General features: G+C 46.2%; 1 protein-coding gene across 1 annotated transcript; it reads left to right on the forward strand.

Annotated features, from left to right (window-relative positions):
* Nucleotides 1-2,226: 2,226 nt before the first annotated feature.
* On the forward strand, nucleotides 2,227-18,318 carry LOC307084875 (uncharacterized protein; the record flags this gene model as incomplete). Its single annotated transcript, XM_079749378.1, has 18 exons — nucleotides 2,227-2,394; nucleotides 2,842-3,185; nucleotides 9,485-9,624; nucleotides 9,868-9,953; nucleotides 10,487-10,531; nucleotides 10,930-10,956; nucleotides 12,488-12,559; nucleotides 12,800-12,862; nucleotides 12,985-13,011; nucleotides 13,102-13,146; nucleotides 13,552-13,587; nucleotides 13,675-13,755; nucleotides 14,456-14,552; nucleotides 14,816-14,955; nucleotides 15,797-15,916; nucleotides 16,587-16,716; nucleotides 17,726-17,828; nucleotides 18,249-18,318. 18 exons carry the CDS (start codon nucleotides 2,227-2,229, stop codon nucleotides 18,316-18,318), a joined length of 1,794 nt encoding a protein of 597 aa, XP_079605504.1.
* Between the last annotated feature and the right edge of the window lie 457 nt (nucleotides 18,319-18,775).

Consider the following 18,775-nt stretch of genomic DNA (forward strand, 5'->3'; position numbering starts at 1 on the left):
GGAGATCAATGTTGAGCCCTCTGTCTCTGTCTGTCTCTGTCTGTCTCTGTCTGTCTCTGTCTCTGTCTCTGTCTGTCTCTGTCTGTCTCTGTCTCTGTCTGTCTCTGTCTGTCTCTGTCTCTGTCTGTCTCTGTCTGTCTCTGTCTCTGTCTGTCTCTGTCTCTGTCTCTGTCTGTCTCTGTCTGTCTCTGTCTCTGTCTCTGTCTGTCTCTGTCTGTCTCTGTCTGTCTCTGTCTTTGTCTCTGTCTGTCTCTGTCTCTGTCTGTCTCTCTATGTCTCTGTCTCTGTCTGTCTCTGTCTGTCTCTGTCTCTGTCACTGTCTCTCTATGTCTCTGTCTCTGTCTGTCTCTGTCTGTCTCTGTCTCTGTCTTTGTCTCTGTCTGTCTCTGTCTCTGTCTGTCTCTCTATGTCTCTGTCTCTGTCTGTCTCTGTCTCTGTCTCTGTCTCTGTCTCTCTATGTCTCTGTCTCTCTATGTCTCTGTCAGTGTCTCTCTCTCTCTCTGACACTCTCTTCTCCTCATACAACTTTGATAAAATTAGCATTGTCTTGTTTACCTGTTTTCAGCATTTCATTATTTCATTGAAGATAGAGGAAACGTAAACAAATTGTATTGAACAAAGTGTGGTTGGAAATCTGGTAATCTCCGTATGTGTCTCTCTCTGCCTAGCCCTCTGACTCTATCTCTATGTATTTGTGTCGCTCTCTCTGTCTTTCTCGCTCCTTGCCTCCAGGTATGCAGACAGACAGGCGGGAGACAGTGGTAGACAGGGGGATGGGGGGGGGGGGATGATGATGAGCAGAAGAGGAAGAGGGGTGAGAGCAGGAGGAAAATGGAGAGAGATGAAAAGGCCGCCCGAGTAGGGAGTGCAGGCGAGGTACATTAAAACATTAGAATGGCAGAAATACAGTGGCCAAGGACAAGATCTGCTCTGAAGGGAGGGGTGAGGAGGGTGAGGGGTGTGAGAGAGGTCAGGAGGGGGGTGGGGCGGACCGGCTCTTAGGGAGTACAAAGGGTGCGCCGGTTGGCCCCGAGCTCCGCGCAGGACATAAGATAAGTGTTGACGACAGGGGCCGTAAATTAGTAACCCCATAGTGGGCACCTTCCCGAGCAGGGTCACGCAGAGAGACAGGGAGAGAGGGGGAGAAAGAGAGGGAGAGGATAAAAGACGAGGCCGATAGGAAGAAGAGGACGATTGAGTGAGATAAATTATAATAAACAGTATCATCAGAACCAGATGCTATGTACTGTATATGTGTTTCAAGTAAAGTAAACGATTGGACCAACCAAAAGGATCCCATACAGATTCACTCAATTGAGATTCTCCGTGGATGGCTGCCTTTTTACCTGTCAGCTCCAGAGCTGATGTACCTCACAGAGGCTTATTAAATAAGAATTGGGTCAGTGGAGTCATCACATTGGATGTGTACAAATGAATGGACCGCAACATTGACACTGAGCTGGAAAAGATGCAGCCATAGGGACGACTTAAAATGACAAACGCAATACAAACGCAGAACAATTCAACTGCGTTTGTAAGGCCGCTTTCATGGTTTGATCTACAATCCCAACCTCTGACTCTCTCTTCTTCATCATCTGTAATCCATGTCATTCCACACTGAAAAGGCTATGTGCTATTTTGGCGGACGGAGGTCACCAAAATACACTTGTGTAACAAGTTGTTCACGCCACAATCTGCCGGAGGCCTCTTTGTGTGTGAGTCTGCACGCCTCAACCACTGTGTTAGTTACCCGATGATGAGAATCCTGGAAGAATGCCCAGCATCCACTGGGTTCATTCACTGATTAAACTTAGCACCCGGCCACAAAGAGCTTGCTACAGGTGTGTGTGTGTGTGTGTGTGTGTGTGGCCATTGGTTGCTATGGTCATGTATTACTAATTAGGGCATGCATATTTCCTTTCAGAGATTCAGGGCTTTGATGAATTTAGACATGCTTGAATGGCTCTGAGGGGGGTCATGTACCTTGAAAAGGGTTTGCGTCTTTCTATGAATGTTTGAATGCCGGGAGTGACGTTATTGGTGTGTGTGTGTGCGTGTGTGTGTGTGTGTATGTGTGTATGTGAGTGCGTGTGTCATTTCAGGTATGCTCGGTGTCTATTGGTTCATTGCATACACACTAATGCCATCGATGACGTCTGCGGTGCCGTTTAATACCGCCATCAGGGGTCTCGCTGTGGGTCAGAGGAGGTGGTACACGTTCGCAACATGTCCTTGAAGATGTCTCTGACCGTTTTGTTACTTGGGGTGCTGGCGCTGGCGAGCACCGGAGGGGCAGCCGCGGCAGAACAGGTGCTTTATGGGGAACCCGTCCACAGCGAGAAGACTTTCTTGATGGAGGGGAGATACTCTGGGAGGAAGCGGCCCAGCCTGAGGGTAATGTGAGGCTGATGAAGACCCACGGCGGGTCTTTTCCACACATCTCGTGTTGTTTTTAGAGTTTTCTGTGCCAGAGCAAGAGAGATTCTGTGATTATTGTGTTTCCACTCCGCCTTTAACTTATTTATTACAGCAGAAGTAACTTGAAAAAGTATTGTATTTATCGTTGTTGGTTGAGTAACATCAGTAAATGAGCGCATAATTGCTATTTGTGATCATTGTGAACTGGTATTTTCTTCAGTTGAAAAAAAAGTAAGAAAAATAAAGTGTTCTTTTGTTTTGTTAAATCAAAGGAATAAGTGGACTGCTTTTGGTGTAGCTGATTATCAACTGAAATATCCATACAATAGTTAACAATTGTTATTGGACACATAGTATTTTGTAATTGACATATACATGCAGGCACACGCAAACAACAAACTGGTATTGGCCCTTTGTCCCAAGGCTATAGGAGATATGCGCAGGAGTATGGATTTAGCGGCCCTCGACCTGGAACCCATGTCATCCACCAACGGCAAGAGCACCTTCCCTACCATGGTGAAACTGTCCCCGCCCACCACGGAGAAGGTGTACCAGCCCATCGCCAAACCCGTCCACCTCAACGCCAAACTGCCGCTGCGCTTCGGAAGACGGAGCGAGTCGCCGATCGACAGGAGTATGAAGTCCACCCCCAACCTGCCGCAGAGGTTCGGAAGAGCATGCGCAGAATGTCCCGACGTCGATAACACCCTGTGGCCGGCCAGCCCGCCGCAGCATTGGCTCAACGTCATCAACAGGCCCTACTACCGGTACCCTTTTAGACGGCCCGGCTTCGGCTGGTACTGGTAAACCCACTTTTTTTTTTTGCGTTTATTTGTAATAAATAGGCTACAGAAAATTGCAAAAATGAAAATAGAAGTAAAACAAAACATTCAGACACAGGCTGCTAAATAATAGGCCCACAAATTGACATCAAAGATGCAATATACATTTAGAAATTAGATGAATAAAGCATAGATAGACACACTGCTACTCGAGGCCAGCTCTAGTTATTTGGTGGCAGTGTTGTTTTGGCACTTCCTTGTCAGGCAGGTTATAAGCATTTATACAGTTCGTTTTCCGACCTATTTAATTGTACGAGAGGCAACACTGATTTACAGCATAACAACACTGGGACTTTTAAATACGCATTTATCACTCCACATTAAAGGTGTTTCTAATAACCGTTGATGAGATTGATCTTAACTCATCAGAATCACACATGCCACCAAAGCGACCGTTAACACACTCTTATTTCACCTACTGCAAAATAAATGGAAACATATAAGGTCATGATGCAAAGTAGCTGGTCTGCGGTAATGTGTAGACCTATGTTTGTGTACAGAACCAAATAAATGATCAAATATAAAACAAATCATAATCTCTTATTATAAACTCATCAACGGCTGTGCTTCGGTCGTAGGTATTAGGCCGCCGACCGAGCAACCAAAGATAATCCCAGCAGATACTCAGTATAACAGCCATGCCTCTCGTGTGATATGGCTTAATTATCACAGAAGCGTAGTAAGGACAAACAACAGGTGTAGCTCATTAATTTAATTATGTGTCTGTAGGCGTGCCAGGGCCTAATTAACATCATGAGACACACCTGTTTACGCCCCCAGGGTCGCTGTATTAACAACCCAGTAGCCAGAAAGTGGCTATTTTAAAGTTTTTGCAAACCACGGAAACGTTGAAACTCAACGTTTCTGAACCAAAATACGTTTGATATCAACTTTTTAAGACACCTTTACGTATTGGTTGGACCTGCTCTTGGTGCTTTCCATGCTTAAAGGGACCCTATTACGCCACCAGGTTTGAGTGTGGGCAGCTTTTCAAACGGCTTTAATGGCTAATCACACTCAAACCTGGTTGCATAATATGTTGGACCTTTAAGAAATAACAAAGTAAAAATTTTGTTAACACGTAATGTGGAACATCTGTTAATGACCTATGGCCATCATTTTTTTCTGTAAAATGCTTGACATGAATAACATGACATAGCATGAACATATTCCCACAATATTCTTAACAACCCCAGAAATGATTGATTCTTGGTTGCTGTGATTGGAGCGGGATGCTGTGATGAGGAACAGTAATGGTTACAATGTCAGAGCACAGTTCACGTTGCTAACCCATTTATGAGTTATATGTTACATATCAATTGCACAACCCAGATGAGGATTTATCGCCTTAATAGTGCACTTCAGCCATTTACTAATTTATAGATATTTGATTTAGCCGGCTTTTACTCCAAACCACAGCGCACTCCTTGCCAATGACTTGTCGTGTGGCAGCTGAGCAGCCGTAAATTGTATTTTTGAACCGCTAACTAGGTTCCACGGGCTGGGAAATAGACACATATTCTAAGGCACCAATTGATTAAACAGGGCGCGTTTCTTTTGACACAATTCATTCATTTATCTTTTTCATATTACACGTCCAAAGGAAATGCAGTTAAAACTGTAGCCTCAAGTTCAAATCATTCACGTGTTCATAGTTATTGACCCCAGAGCTGATGGAACAGCGACAGAACGATCACCCCTCATGTGTGAGAGGTCATTCCTCATCCTCAGTGTGTATTTATGATGTAGGCCTATTGTCCACAAGTACCCCTACCTTCCCTCCCATCTTCGGCCTTATGGACATGCTAATTGTTTGCCACGTCAGAGTTGTGGGGGTGTCTATTACATGTTAATTGCCATTCATGTATACTAGAATGAACAATGAGGAGGCCGTAGCCCTGCAGGAAGCGACTAACATAGCCTCAGCGATTGCTCCATCTTGTGGCACCTCACCCAGTGGCTCGCTTGCAAGGTTTTGAGCTGAATTCCTTCCCTGACCTATAACCTACCGATCCAACATGCATGGTCTGAGAATCCGACCAAAGAAGTAACGAGTGAAATGCACGTGAACTTTTTATATTCAAAGATATTCAAATATATTTTACGTATAAAAAAAGACCCCATACCTCTAGCTCATTCCTATGTTTGTTTGACCCCTAGATCCCCCAGCAATTCCATACTTCATCTTGAGCTACAGCCTCCAAACATATTATTGTATTAGAGTGGAATGCCCTCATTCATATAAAAGTGGTCGATACGAGTACGATAATTTGTTACGATGAAAGGGGGGGCATGGCTGTCGCCTTACGGCTGTGGTAACTTGGCCTTGGGGAACACACATTAGGGGAACATACACACACACACACACACACACACACACACACACACACACACATACACACACACACACACACACACACACACACATACACACACACACACACACACACAGATATTGAGGTTACATGGTTTAAACTCAACCATGGTTTGCAAATGTAAAATAGTGTTTTCTTATTGCGACTGGGTTGTTATAAAGGCCTACAATGGTCATACACTCAAACTGTATTTTATCAGTCCCAATAAAACAAAAATATGTTTGTTTTCTATAATTAGTACAGATGTTGTAGGCTATTCAATTTTTTTCATTACTATTATTCGTATTTTTTTCCACAGATCTAAAGACTTTCAGACGACTATCAAAAGGAAAGAACAGTTATCTGTTACGATACAGACTACGGCTTCAATTTCAACATACATACGAAGTGTTTCTACTGCTTAAATGAACAGCTTCGTATTCAGAAGGCCTTTAATCGAGTTTGAACATTTTCTTTCCTGTATAAAATGAATAAATATTGAAAATTATTACGCATTGCGTTGTTGTACTGATTGTGTACTTTCTTCCCCAATAGATTGCTCTTTTTTTTTTTATGTAGCCACAACCCTTTACTTAGTTTACTTGGTGAAAAAGGTAACTTAGAACAGGAGCAGGACAACAAAATAGAATTGTTCATACATCAAGGTTGCTGAACACTGAAATAAAGAATAAACTTCATCTTAACACAAACATTGTGTTTTATGGCAACATGCATGTAAAAACAGTGAGTTTATACGTAAAGTTTCAATGAACATGTATAAAGCCTCCAGAAGGTGTTTTTATTTATTTTCTGGAGGACCACAAGAGTTATGGCTGATGAAGGACGCTGCTCCCTCTTCTGCTCTGCCTCGGTTCCCCTTCTCCAGCCCTATCGTCCTTGCCCAGGGAGAACGACGTGGGTTGTGGGCACAGGCAAAGCTCCTCTGACCCTCCCTTCAAACGTCCCCCAACACAGAACCATGGTTGAAATTGGACCCTGCAAGCAGAACCTCGGCTCGCTGCTGATATTGTACAGAACATGGCATTGATCCAATCGCAATGCAGATAGTTTACATTGAGGTTGCATGTGCAGTACATCACGACGCCACTATGTGGTACTAAAAACAAGCCAAACCTTTTTTTTACCTTGCTCCCTTTGTACTTCATGAAGCCACTGAGAGGCGAGTAATACATGTTAAGAGAAGCTATGCTCCAATCTAAATTACATATTTTCTTACGAACATACCAGATCTTATCAAAATTAGAATCTTTCATAGGGCCCAAAATTCCTGGCAGCGCCCCTTCCTGTACTCAAACGTTGATTTTATCATTGGCACAAAACAAAACATGTTTGTCTTCCATAAGCAGTAGAGATTTGTAGGCTATGTGTTTTTTGATTGATTGATTGATTCAAAGAGGGGAGTCAGAGTCAGAGAGAGAGAGGGAGAGAGGGGGAGAGAGAGAGAGAGAGAGAGGAGGTGAGAGAGAGAGAGAGAGAGAGAGAGAGAGAGAGAGAGAGAGAGAGAGAGGGGGGGGGGTGAACGAGGTGGGGCAAAGGTAAGGGACAATTAATACTAATCTACTAACACATGGGTAAAACAATTTAAGTAGCCATGCCAATAGTGTTGAATAATTTAAAAAAAATCGAAATGATTGGCATAGCTCAGAGATCAGTCATTCCAAAATAAAATGAAAATGAAAATCAAATAACTTAATATATTACCATTATTAACCTCATCCCTTGATACTAGGCTACTCTATGCTGTTTTAGTAGATTACCTTATTTTTTGAAGTACAGGCCACCGTAGCTTCTCCTACGTTGTTGGAGAGGGAGTTTAGTGTTGTTGTTTTTTTCAGTTGGCCACAATCTGCAACCTCACCGCTGGATATATCTGGATGTTTCATTCCCAGTTGCTGATATCGTTATATTTAATAGATATTTTAGAGTCGCGTTCAAACTCTTTGCTGCCCCCTACAGCATACACAGGTGTAAAGTGAGACAGGTGCAGGGAACAAGCCTCGTCACCCGGGACCCTGCGCAATCCAGCGAGATTATCAAATATAAACCACCACCATGTTATTGTGGCAGAGTTTCCCTGGGCATCAATAAAGTATTAATCTATCTATCTATCTATCTATCTATCTATCTATCTATCTATCTATCTATCTATCTATCTATCTATCTATCTCTCTCTCTCTCTCTCTCTCTCTCTCTCTCTCTCTATATATATATATATATATATATATCTTTTTATCTATCTATTTATCTATCTACCTCATACTAAACCACATTATTTAATCGTAATTTAGAATGATTATATAATATCATATTTTTCTCTCTCACACACACACACACACACACACACACACACGCACACACACGCACACACACACGAACGCACGCACACACTCACACTCACACACACACACACACACACACACACACACACACACACACACACGCACACACACACACACACACACACACACACACACAGTGTCCCAGTCCGGCTCCTTGTGAGAGCCGGAACGTCCAGCAGAGGACGGCATTTCGTTGAAAAATAGAGCATCAATCATGCTCCAGTGTTAAAATGACAATAAATTGAACTCAATTTGCATGCCTTTAATCGATTTTACTGAATAGATCCAATATACATACTGAGATGAACATTGCATTCATTGACTTCCTCCTGTAATCCACGAGGAGCAGCAGGCTAGGTCTACACATCCCACTCCAGCCTTCATTCATTTGCGCGCAGATGCGCCACTTGAAACAGGTCCTCCCTGGTCCCTTTCCCTTACGGGACTAACCGGAAGGCGATCGATTCGGTGGATCAAATCGATCAGCAAGCCAAACGCGCCGCGGTAAATGACCGATGAAACCACTAGTCCTACACACGACTGACAGCGTGTCCGTATCAGGCCTACCAAAGACGGCGGGAAAACCTCAGTAAGGTAAGGGTACCGGTCTGCATGCAATGCATGGCAGCAAACGTTGCTGATGTTTATTTTAATGCAATTAATAATCAGTGTAATGAGTGAACATACGGAATCGAACGCATAAGCGTCTGGTAATCATCTTCAAATGTTCGACAGCTTCAGAAATTAAGCCTTTATTTACGCAGGTAAAGAATATGGGACGGATGTTTTTTATTTTTTATAATAGCCTTTTTCTATTACGCTCCGACCAAACCGTGCACACACCTAGACCCTATATTTACAGAAATGGTCCCGCAACTGGTGGTTCAAATGTTGCATGAAATGCGTTTACATTTTAGCCTATATGATGGTTTAGGGTTGCGTAAATGAACACGTTTAAATGTCTGTAGTGTGTTGTCCCGTCTTCTGTGAGAAACCTAAACGTGTCACACTGGCACAGCTGACTGTTGGCTCAGGGCTGTAATGACAGCGGTTGCTGAGTGCTGCAGCAATAGTGCATAGCAAAGTGGTGCTCTTTCAGTCTACAACTTTTTGAGGGAGGGAGGCGCCGAGCAAGTGTTTGAAGAGGAATGGAACACTCGTATAAAGACAAGGGACAGCTGTACAATCTGAGCTAGGTAGCTAAGGATTGAGGCACTGCATTGGTATCAGTTTGCGTTTCTGAATCTACAGTCAGATCGTCCACGATGGACTTTGTGAAGACGTCGGTGTACCTCTGCGTCGCTTTGTGCTCAGCACGGGCTCTCTTCCAACGCACACACACGGACAACATCCTCTTCGCGCGCTCAGGTGAGACATTAAGCCTCCAGGTATGCGTGTTTGTGTGTGTGTGTGTGTGTGTGTGTTTGTGTGTGTGTGTGTGTGTGTTTCCGTCCTGCGTGCCCTTTTCTCCATGTGCCCTGTGTGTACTGTGTGTGTACTGTGTGTGTAGAGCTGTGTGTGTGTCTCTGCCAGCCCTCAGGCTGCTGGATCCGCCCACCAGGTTCGAGCCTTGTTGTCTGATGTCGCCGCCTCCACCGCCGCTGTTCCCTCCGCCTCCCATGTTGTGGAAGCATGGGAACCCTGTGGGTTGTGACACACACACAAACACACACACACAAACACACACTTTAAATATTTGTCTTTCTGCACCATTGAACCGACAAGCATATTAACCTTTGAAAATCTTTTCATGTAGTTGATATAGTGTATATACGTGTGTGTGTGTGTGTGTGTGTGTGTGTGTGCGTGTGCGTGTGTGTGTGTGTGTGTGTGTGTGTGTGTGTGTGTTATTCTCTGTTTGTTTAAAGGGTGACAATGGCCTCCTAATACCAGGTATTGGTAAGGGACCGGGCCATGAAGGACCCACAGCGGTGGTCCCTGGTTGTGCCGCCGGACCACCAGGCCCACCAGGTCCGGAGGTGAGAAACACCCATGCAAACACACACACACACACACACACACACACACACACACACACACACACACACACACACGCACACACACGACCTCACACACATATACACACACAAACACAATTGCACACGTACACATACATGCACACACACACACACACACACACACACACACAATGGCACGCAAACACACACACACGCAAACACACACACACACACAATAATACCACCACAAAGTAATGATGGATGGAAATCTCGGCGGAGGAAGTGTTGGCAGCAGGAGCTCCAGCAGGGAAGTGTGTGAGTGTGTGTGAGTGTTTTTGTGTGTGCATGTGTGTCCGTGTGTGTTTGTGTGGTGTAATGCACTCTTCATTAGGTAATGCAATGGGCAGCACTGCTCTGACCGCTCATGAAGGGCAGCAGGGAGTTTTATGAAAGCAAAAGCGGCAGGGAGGAAAACAACATGGCCGCTGGAGATCGCATCAATTTCCTCTCGCTAGAATGATCATCTCTGTGTGTGGTGGCTTCTTCTGTTCCAGGGCCACAGCGGACTGCCCGGCATCAGAGGACCCAAAGGAGAGAAGGTTTGTGTAACCCTGCATTGTCGTACGCGTGTGTGTACGCTTCTCTCTGTTTTGTTTTTGTTTTGTGTGTCTGTTCTTTCCTTAGTTCAAGTGTCTGTTTATGTATATATCTATATGTTCACCAGTGCATTTGTGTGTGTGTGTGTGTTTGTGTGTGTGTGTGTGTGTGTGTGTATGTGTATGCATGTGTGTGTCTATGTGTGCATGTGTGCTATGTGTGTGTGTGAGAGGTCTTGTGTGTGTCTGGTTGTTGCGGTTCTTCACCTCTACTGTCACTTACGGACATTCTCCAAACATACCTCCACATTCTGTCCTTGTCTGTCAATGCTTTAATGAGGAGTATACCCCCCCCCCCCCCCCCCCCATCCCACTAACCCATGTCATGTGTCCTCCTTTAGGGGGAGATTGGACGTCCCGGGTTAAAGGTGAGCTTCTGCCCCCCTTGTCTCACTCTCTCTCTCGCTCTCTCTCTCTCTCTCTCTCTCCCTATTGCTATCTCTCTCTCCCTATTGCTAGCGCTCTCTCTCTCTCTCTCTCCGCCTGCTCGCATCCCTCTTGTCCTCTGTCACTGACTCTTTCCACAGCGTCCTTGGTAAATAGGATTAAGACTCTGTAGCTGCTTAGCTCCTCTGTAGCGGCCGCATGGCTCGTTAGTTCAGCTTGCAGCAGTGAAGCGGGACCATCTTCCAGACCCTTCTATTACTCTCTCTCGCCCACTCTCTCTCTCTTCTCTTTCTCTCTCCCCTTACCTACTCATCCTCCCCTCCTCCTCATTTTCTCCTCTTCCCTTCCTTCCGTCCTCTTCTCTCGTTTTCGAACACCTCTACTCTCTTCTCTCTTCCTTCACCCTCTCTCATCCCTCTCTCTGTTACTTACTTATTCCCTCCTTCTCTGTTCCTTCTACTGCATTCCTCTCGCTCTCTCTCTCTCTCTCTCTCTCTCTCTCTATCTCAATATTCTCCGTCCCATCCTCTCTCCAACCCTCCCTCCCACCTTCTCTCTCTCCCTCCCCCCCTCCCTCTCTCCATCTCTCTCCCTCCACTCTCTCTCTCCCTCCCCTCTCTCCCCCTCCCCCTTTCCTCCCCCATCCCCTTGGCCCGGCTCCATCCCTCCTCTGTGTGCTGCCGCTGTTCTCCTCCTGCTCCTCCTCCTGCTGCTGCGGCCCAGCCCTGCTGATCCAGGCTGTCCTCCACGGCCCCGCCTTCTTTACACGCTTTTAATCTCCCTGAGTGCCTCCCAGCTCTGAGATAAATCAACCTGTCCCCCCCCCCCCCCCCCCCCCAACGCCGGCACCAGCATCTCTGCTCTGGGTGGCTGGGTGGCTTCCGTGGGTGGGTGGGAGGGTGGGCGGCTGGCAGCGGGGCAGGGCTTTTAATGACCGGCCCGCTAAATGAGAGCACACTCCCGGAATGGTGGCGGCAGAGACGGCGTCGAAAGGGGGAGGCGAGGGGTTGGCGGCGCCCGCAGGTGTCGCTGCGATGTGCCAGTTATTGCATTGGCTGCGTTTCGGTGCGCCGGAGTAAAAAGAGGGCCTTTTGGCGAGGGGGGAAGAGATGGATGGGTTCTCTGCTGATCTGGACTGTAATTAACGTGCTCAGTGACATTCCCTCTCTCCTCCCATGTTTTATGATCCGAGTTTTCCCCCTTACTCATGTCAGATTAGCCTTCAGAAAATGATCTGACGATGCATATACCGCAGGGTGCCGGCTTATTAATGACCAACCAACACTCTGCTGCGCTCACTCCATACTGGCTGAACTCCATTTTCTCCTTCCAACCCAAACACTGGTCGGTCAACTGTTGGGCTGGTGGCGCTCTTCACTATGAACTCTGGGAAATCTGTTTTGTTTGTAGCATGCCATTTCCAGATTGCACAGCGCTGTTATGTTTGTGTGTGTTTGTCATGTGTGTCATTTGTGGTCCTGTTTAATGACCTATGACCTTGTGTCCCCGTAGGGTCGCACTGGGGCCCCTGGGCTCCCAGGGAAACCAGGCGTGCAAGGACGGCCCGGTGTTCCAGGGCCCGAAGTGAGTGGTCCAAACCAAACTTGTTTTATTTTTATTTTACCGTTAATCTTCATTGCTTAGACATATTTACCAGATATATTCACTGCAAGTATATACTTATGATGGCAGATGCTTGTATTGACAATAATGGTTCAAAACGTATTCCTCCTTCAGTCGAGTGTCATTTGTCATGATTGGCTATCTTGAACTTTTCGGAGACACAGAGACTGCTTTGAGGATTGTTTTGAATCTTTCTTCCAGGGAGAGAAGGGCGACCCAGGACTCATGGGGTTACCTGGACTCAGAGGACCACCAGGGCTTAAGGTTAGTGAACAAAGATCGACAGAACAGTAGCACTGCAGTACTTTGCACCACTACAACGTATGTACAATGCTCTTTGTTTCAGTGTGACATGAATTCATTAATGTGTACCTGTCACTTTTCAGGGATTCCCCGGTGCCAATGGAGAGAGGGTAAGCAGAGAGTGCTATATGACCTCAGTATGTCCTTAATGTGAATCCTCTTATTCCTGACGTCCATTGTACCTATTTTTTCCATTGCAGGGGGTGCGTGGGGGCCCTGGAGCAATGGGACCCAAAGGGGACAAAGTAAGTACATGGGACTTTTATTTAGCATTTTCTGAAACTTTAACAATCAGATGTTGTAGTTTTATCTTACAAACTGGACAGATCTTTAATCGCTGGGCCGGATTACATGAGTCGTGGTTGGTTAGCCTCAGGGTGTAAGGTTAGCTTGGGCTCTGCTCTATCTCTGGAAGCATCCTGCTTCGCAAGGTCGCTGGGGACAAGGCCTCCCGTTATATAAAGCTTCCTCCACACCAGCTGTTGAGCTCGGGGAGACCTGAAATAGGTCACTACTCTTCATCGAAGATTAGGGTGCTTCAATTAGACCAAGGTCCTAGAGATCTTTTTTTCCGATGCGGGTAGCTAAAAATAGATGACAAATCTGTGCTCCAGATAGATAATGCTTTTTTGTCTTGTCTCTGTCTTTAGGGGTCCGTTGGATTGACTGGGATGCTGGGACAGAAGGTTGGTGGCTATTTATTGTTGATGCAGCCGTGTGACTTTAAACCCTTGACGTGATACTCATCATCAGAATGCCCTTCCTCCCCCCAGGGTGAGATGGGGACAAAGGGGGAGGAAGGTATCCCAGGAAGGAGAGGACCGACTGGACGACCCGGAAAGAGAGGAAAACAGGTGAGGAGAGCGGAAGAGAGGTGTATGTGTGTGTGTGTGTGTGTGTGTGTGTGTGTGTGTGTGTGTGTGTGTGTGTGTGTGTTTTACACTTTGACACTCACACACTAGGCTCATTCCAGCATATTGGGACCGGCCATGTCCTCAATAGCACTGTGACTCCAACCTCTACATTTAGCCTTCAACGGAGACAGCCTTTTTTGACATCAATGGTCTTGACAGCTTCAAAAGCACACACACATGCCTGCATATATTCCCCGATTTAAATGCAGAAAGTGCTTGCACAGTTGCACAGCTGCTGCACACGTAGGAATACCTGCACTTAAAATGAGTGTGCTGTGGTCGCTTTTGGCAAACTTATTCCATCTATGTGTGAGTGCCCTGGTGATCTGGGTCTTAAAGGTCATCTTCACACTTCTGACATCACAATGTAAATGGAGTGCATTTATAAAGCGCTCTGCTAACCAGTGGCCACTCAAAGTGCTTAATCATTTTTGCCTAGCATTCCCCATTCATACACACATTCACACACACACATTCACACACTGATGGCTATGTCAACCATGCAAGGCGACAGCCAGCAGTAAGGGTTAGGTGTCTTGCTTAGGGACACCCCGATACTGGGGTGAGCAGGGGATGTGTGTGTGTGTTGGTGTGATGTGCGGACAAATCTTGTTAAAGGGAAGTTATTCTATTTGTAAAGGGCACAAAAGGCCATGCCGGGGCCCCGGGGCGTTTGGGCCCCCCCGGCCCACAGGGCCCTCTAGGCCGTCCAGGGCCCCCTGGTCCACCTGCCTCAGGTAAGACTAGCTCGCAGAAACACATGATGTACACAAGTAAGGGCTAATGCACAGCAAGCTGGTCACTATTAATATAAACCTGTATTCAACAACAACATGTAATACAACTATATAACACATATGTAGTATTCAACCACAAGTCTTACCTGAAATACTTTTTTCTTTACGCAATTAAAAAAACGTATATCTACTAAATCTATTGCATGAATTGACACAATGTTTTAGCTGTCCTATACACCCCTCATGCACCTGTTCCTGTACAGCCCTCTACGTGGTGGGGGAGAAGGGAGACCTGGGGCCCCCCGGCCCCCCAGCTGTCTGTCGCTGTGACCCCGCTCCGGGGGTGAGCAGCGCCCCGTTCAGCAGCTACACACGGCACGACAACTACCACAAAGTCCCCGCAGTGAGTCACTCATTCACTCACTGAAAACCCAGCGGAAAACTTTGCGACCAAGGCATTGGCAAAAGATATCCATCTTACTTTTCCCATAGTATCGTTAGAATTCATTAATATCTGAATTGCTGATTTCTCCGGCTCAACCAATAATTAGGCTGAGCCAATAATTATGCAAGCAGAAATGGAGAAGTAAACGAGCTACAGTGGCCGCCCTGCTGTGGTGTTTAACGACCCAACGTTTTACTCCTGGAAAAGAAGAGCAGCCAAAGTGATTACATTTCACCGTAAAAAATGAGCCGTAAAAATGGCATATTTTACAGCAGAGATTTTGTCTTTATGGTGTCATTTTATGTCTGGTTTTGTTAGTATCCCATAAAAAACACCACAGAATGTAGGAAAACCTTGAATTGTTACTATTACATTGCCGCCAGAAATTTTGGTATGTATGTCAGGACGTTCCTTTTTATAGATCTGTGTGTGTGTGTGTGTGTGTGTGTGTGTGCGTGTGTGTGTGTGTGTGTGTATGTCTGTGTGTGTGGCTATTTGTGTGTGTGTGTGTGAGGATGTACTGTATGTGTGTGTGTGTGTGGGTCTGTGTGTGTATGTGTGTGTGTGTGTGTCTGTGTGTGTGTCCGCGTGTGTGTTGTGTGTGTCTGTGTGTGTGTTTGTGTGTGTATGTCTGTGTGTGTGTGTGTGTATGTGTCTGTGTCTGTGTGTGGGTGTGTGTCCGCGTGACTGTGTGTGTGTGTATGTCTGTGTGTGTATGTCTGTGTGTGTGTTTGTGTGTGTATGTCTGTGTGTGTGTGTATGTCTGTGTGTGTGTGTGTGTGTCTGTGTGTGTGTGCAGATATATGTAGTGAGCAGTGAGGAGGAACTGACCAACCTACAAGTAGACAACGCTTTAGCTCTCCGGAAGGATCAGAGGTCACTCTACTTTAGAGACAAAGATGGATGGAAGCCAATACAGGTAACTTTCTATCTTTGTCTAATGTTGATCGTCCTAGGGTTTATCATTTTATCGTTCTATCATGCTATAATTCCCTCTATTGCTCTATTGTTCCATCTGTGCTTTGGTTGTGACTTTTGTGATGAGATCTGCCTTTTAGCCCTGACAGTAGCGTTTGACCATAACGCCAACAGGTATCAAGTCTCGCTTTAACCTTACTTAATTTAAGATTTATTTATTATAAGTCTCGGTTGGAACCCATGCATAGCGGAAGAATCCTGGCGAGCTCTGTGTAGACCAGGGGGGTGGTTTGACTGACGCAGCCAGTGGTCTGCACACATGGTGCCCTGATCCGTCCACACACTGATGCAATCCCATCAGAGCCTGAGCCTCGGGATGGGGTCTCGCTCACCATAACTCATCGTGAACCGGGTCCCATCTGAGACGGTCCAGACCGGGCAGTTAATGCGTCCTGGCGTGATCCGGAGATAAGCGTATTGCATTGAAACAACAAGGGTCCTCGAGGCCTATCCGTCTCGCTCTCTCTCTTTATGCATCTATCACTTCAGCCATCCCGCTGTTTATCTTCTCCCCATACCTGAGCAGGACCTCCAGTAAGCCATGTTATTTGTCCCCTATGGGTGGCATCTATATGGGGACACATATCACCACTAAGCCCTCTCTCCTCCAGCCCTTCCACCCCTTCCAGTCCACAGAGAAAGTCCCAGAGCAGGTGGGCGTGTGTGGGGACGGGAGGGTCCAGGCCACCCGGGGAGAGGAGTGTGACGACGGCAACAAGATCGTCACCGACGCCTGTCTCAGTGAGTCGGACGCGCCTGCCACAGCGCAGGCACACGTCGCGCACACAGCTGTCTAAACAAACACAGACACACAGACACACACACACACAATCCTACAGGCTCGACAGTCTCCGGCTATAGATACTGTGCATACCGAGGTTTCTGCTTTCCATACAGACACATGCGCAACTGTGCTCTCACACGCGCACACTCATGCACACAAAATAATACATTCAGACACATTCATTCATTCATTCAACCTTTATTTTAAATGATGGGAGGAAACATTGATTAGGACCCTAATTAAGAATGACGACATGATAACACTATAGGAAACAAAATACAATGACAAAATCAATCAAAAAGAAGATAATTATTAAGTACTTTCTTAAAGTGGCCAAAAGGGATAAGTAGTATAGTGGTATCGATTTGAAGGTGACATTGCAAGATATTCCATTAGTCCCAATACAGACACACACACAATGATACAGTGGCACAAAGACTAGAAAGATACACGCAGACATACACACTTGGTCTCATGCACACACACACACACAAAACTACACATGAACACCAGGATTCAACAACGTACACCCTTCTACACACACCACCGTACACACACACACACACACACACACACACACACACACACACACACACACTCATTCTCTTTACATGCTGCAGACAGCGGCCTGGCTCCAACTCCTGGTGTTCATTTAGAATCAAATCCCTCCCGGTGTCCGAGCGAGGCAGTGAGCCCAGTTCCTGGCTCCTCGTTAATCTGGGTCCCGCTCCCTCTGTCAGCCTCACTCAGCCCCTATACCTTTCAATCCAATTAGAACACAACTCAGAAACTGCTGTATGGGCTCGACTGGAACTCACAGGAGTGCCAAAGCAATTAGGGCGTTTCACTTCTCTTTCATCTTTCCCTTTGTCTGCCTATTATCCTTATGCTGCTCATATTCTTGAAAGTTTCCTTCGCTCCTTCTTTCATTTTGATCTTTTGCGTGTCGTTTGTGTAATTTTCCAGACTGCAAGTGGGCCTACTGCGGGGACGGCTATCGGCACGAGGGCATGGAAGAATGTGACGGGAAGGACTTTGGTTTCCAGACGTGCAAGTCCTACCTTCCTGGGTATGTTTACGTCTCTGAGCAACACCCACGTCCAACACACACAGGCACACGTACAGCTTTACGAGCGGGTGTGTGTAGGAATCATAAATGTGTGTCAGAAATTGACATACAAAAATTGCTTGTGTGTGTGTTTGTCTGTGTTTGTCTCAGTGTCTCTCTGTGTTTTTATGTTTTTTTCTCTATTTATATATATGCATTTATGTGTGTGTGTGTGTCTGTATTTGGGTTTATGTGTGAGTGTGTGTGTATGCATGTATGTGCTTTTAACTTTGTGTGTATTGTGGGTGCGTGTGTGTGTTTGTCCCTATGTGTGTGTGCGTGTATGTATGTGTGTTTCGCTCTTTGTGTGTGTGTGTGTGTGTGTGTGTCTCTGTGCCTCTGCACTTACCCCTTCATGTGCGGTTCACACGTCTCCACCAGGTCCTTCGGGCAGCTGAGATGCACCGAGGCCTGCGTGATGGACTCCACCGGCTGTAAGTACTTCACCTGAGAGAGGAGCCCAGCTGGTGCCTCCACACGGCAGCTACCCTGAGCCGGCTGCATGTCCAGACTTCCCCTCTTGCTTTTGGGCTTCAGACCTCTTCCTCTTACCACTGACGGCACAGCCCGGAAGACAACTGGTGCCATTCCTTCACGGGGTGGGAGGGGGGGGCTGGGAAATTAACTAAGGACCAAGGAGTGTACCTGATTACTGACCTCTTTGGAGTCCTCCTGGTGGCTGCAGCACTGTTATGATGACCATGGTGATTGTGTTTGACATGTTTTTAATAAGGTTTGGTTTTAATAGCAACCGGTCGAGATGTCAAATGGCTGGCTGACTGTTACTGAAGTTGCGCTTGATGAAGAAATAACAGATATGTAGCAAGACACCATTGTAAATGGCAGAATCTTTAGTGGCATTTTTGAGTGGCAACGATGTTAGCAGTGGTAAAATGGTGCACTGAGAA

Source organism: Pollachius pollachius (assembly GCF_949987615.1).
Source record: "Pollachius pollachius genome assembly, chromosome: 13".
Taxonomy (NCBI): Eukaryota; Metazoa; Chordata; class Actinopteri; order Gadiformes; family Gadidae; genus Pollachius; species Pollachius pollachius.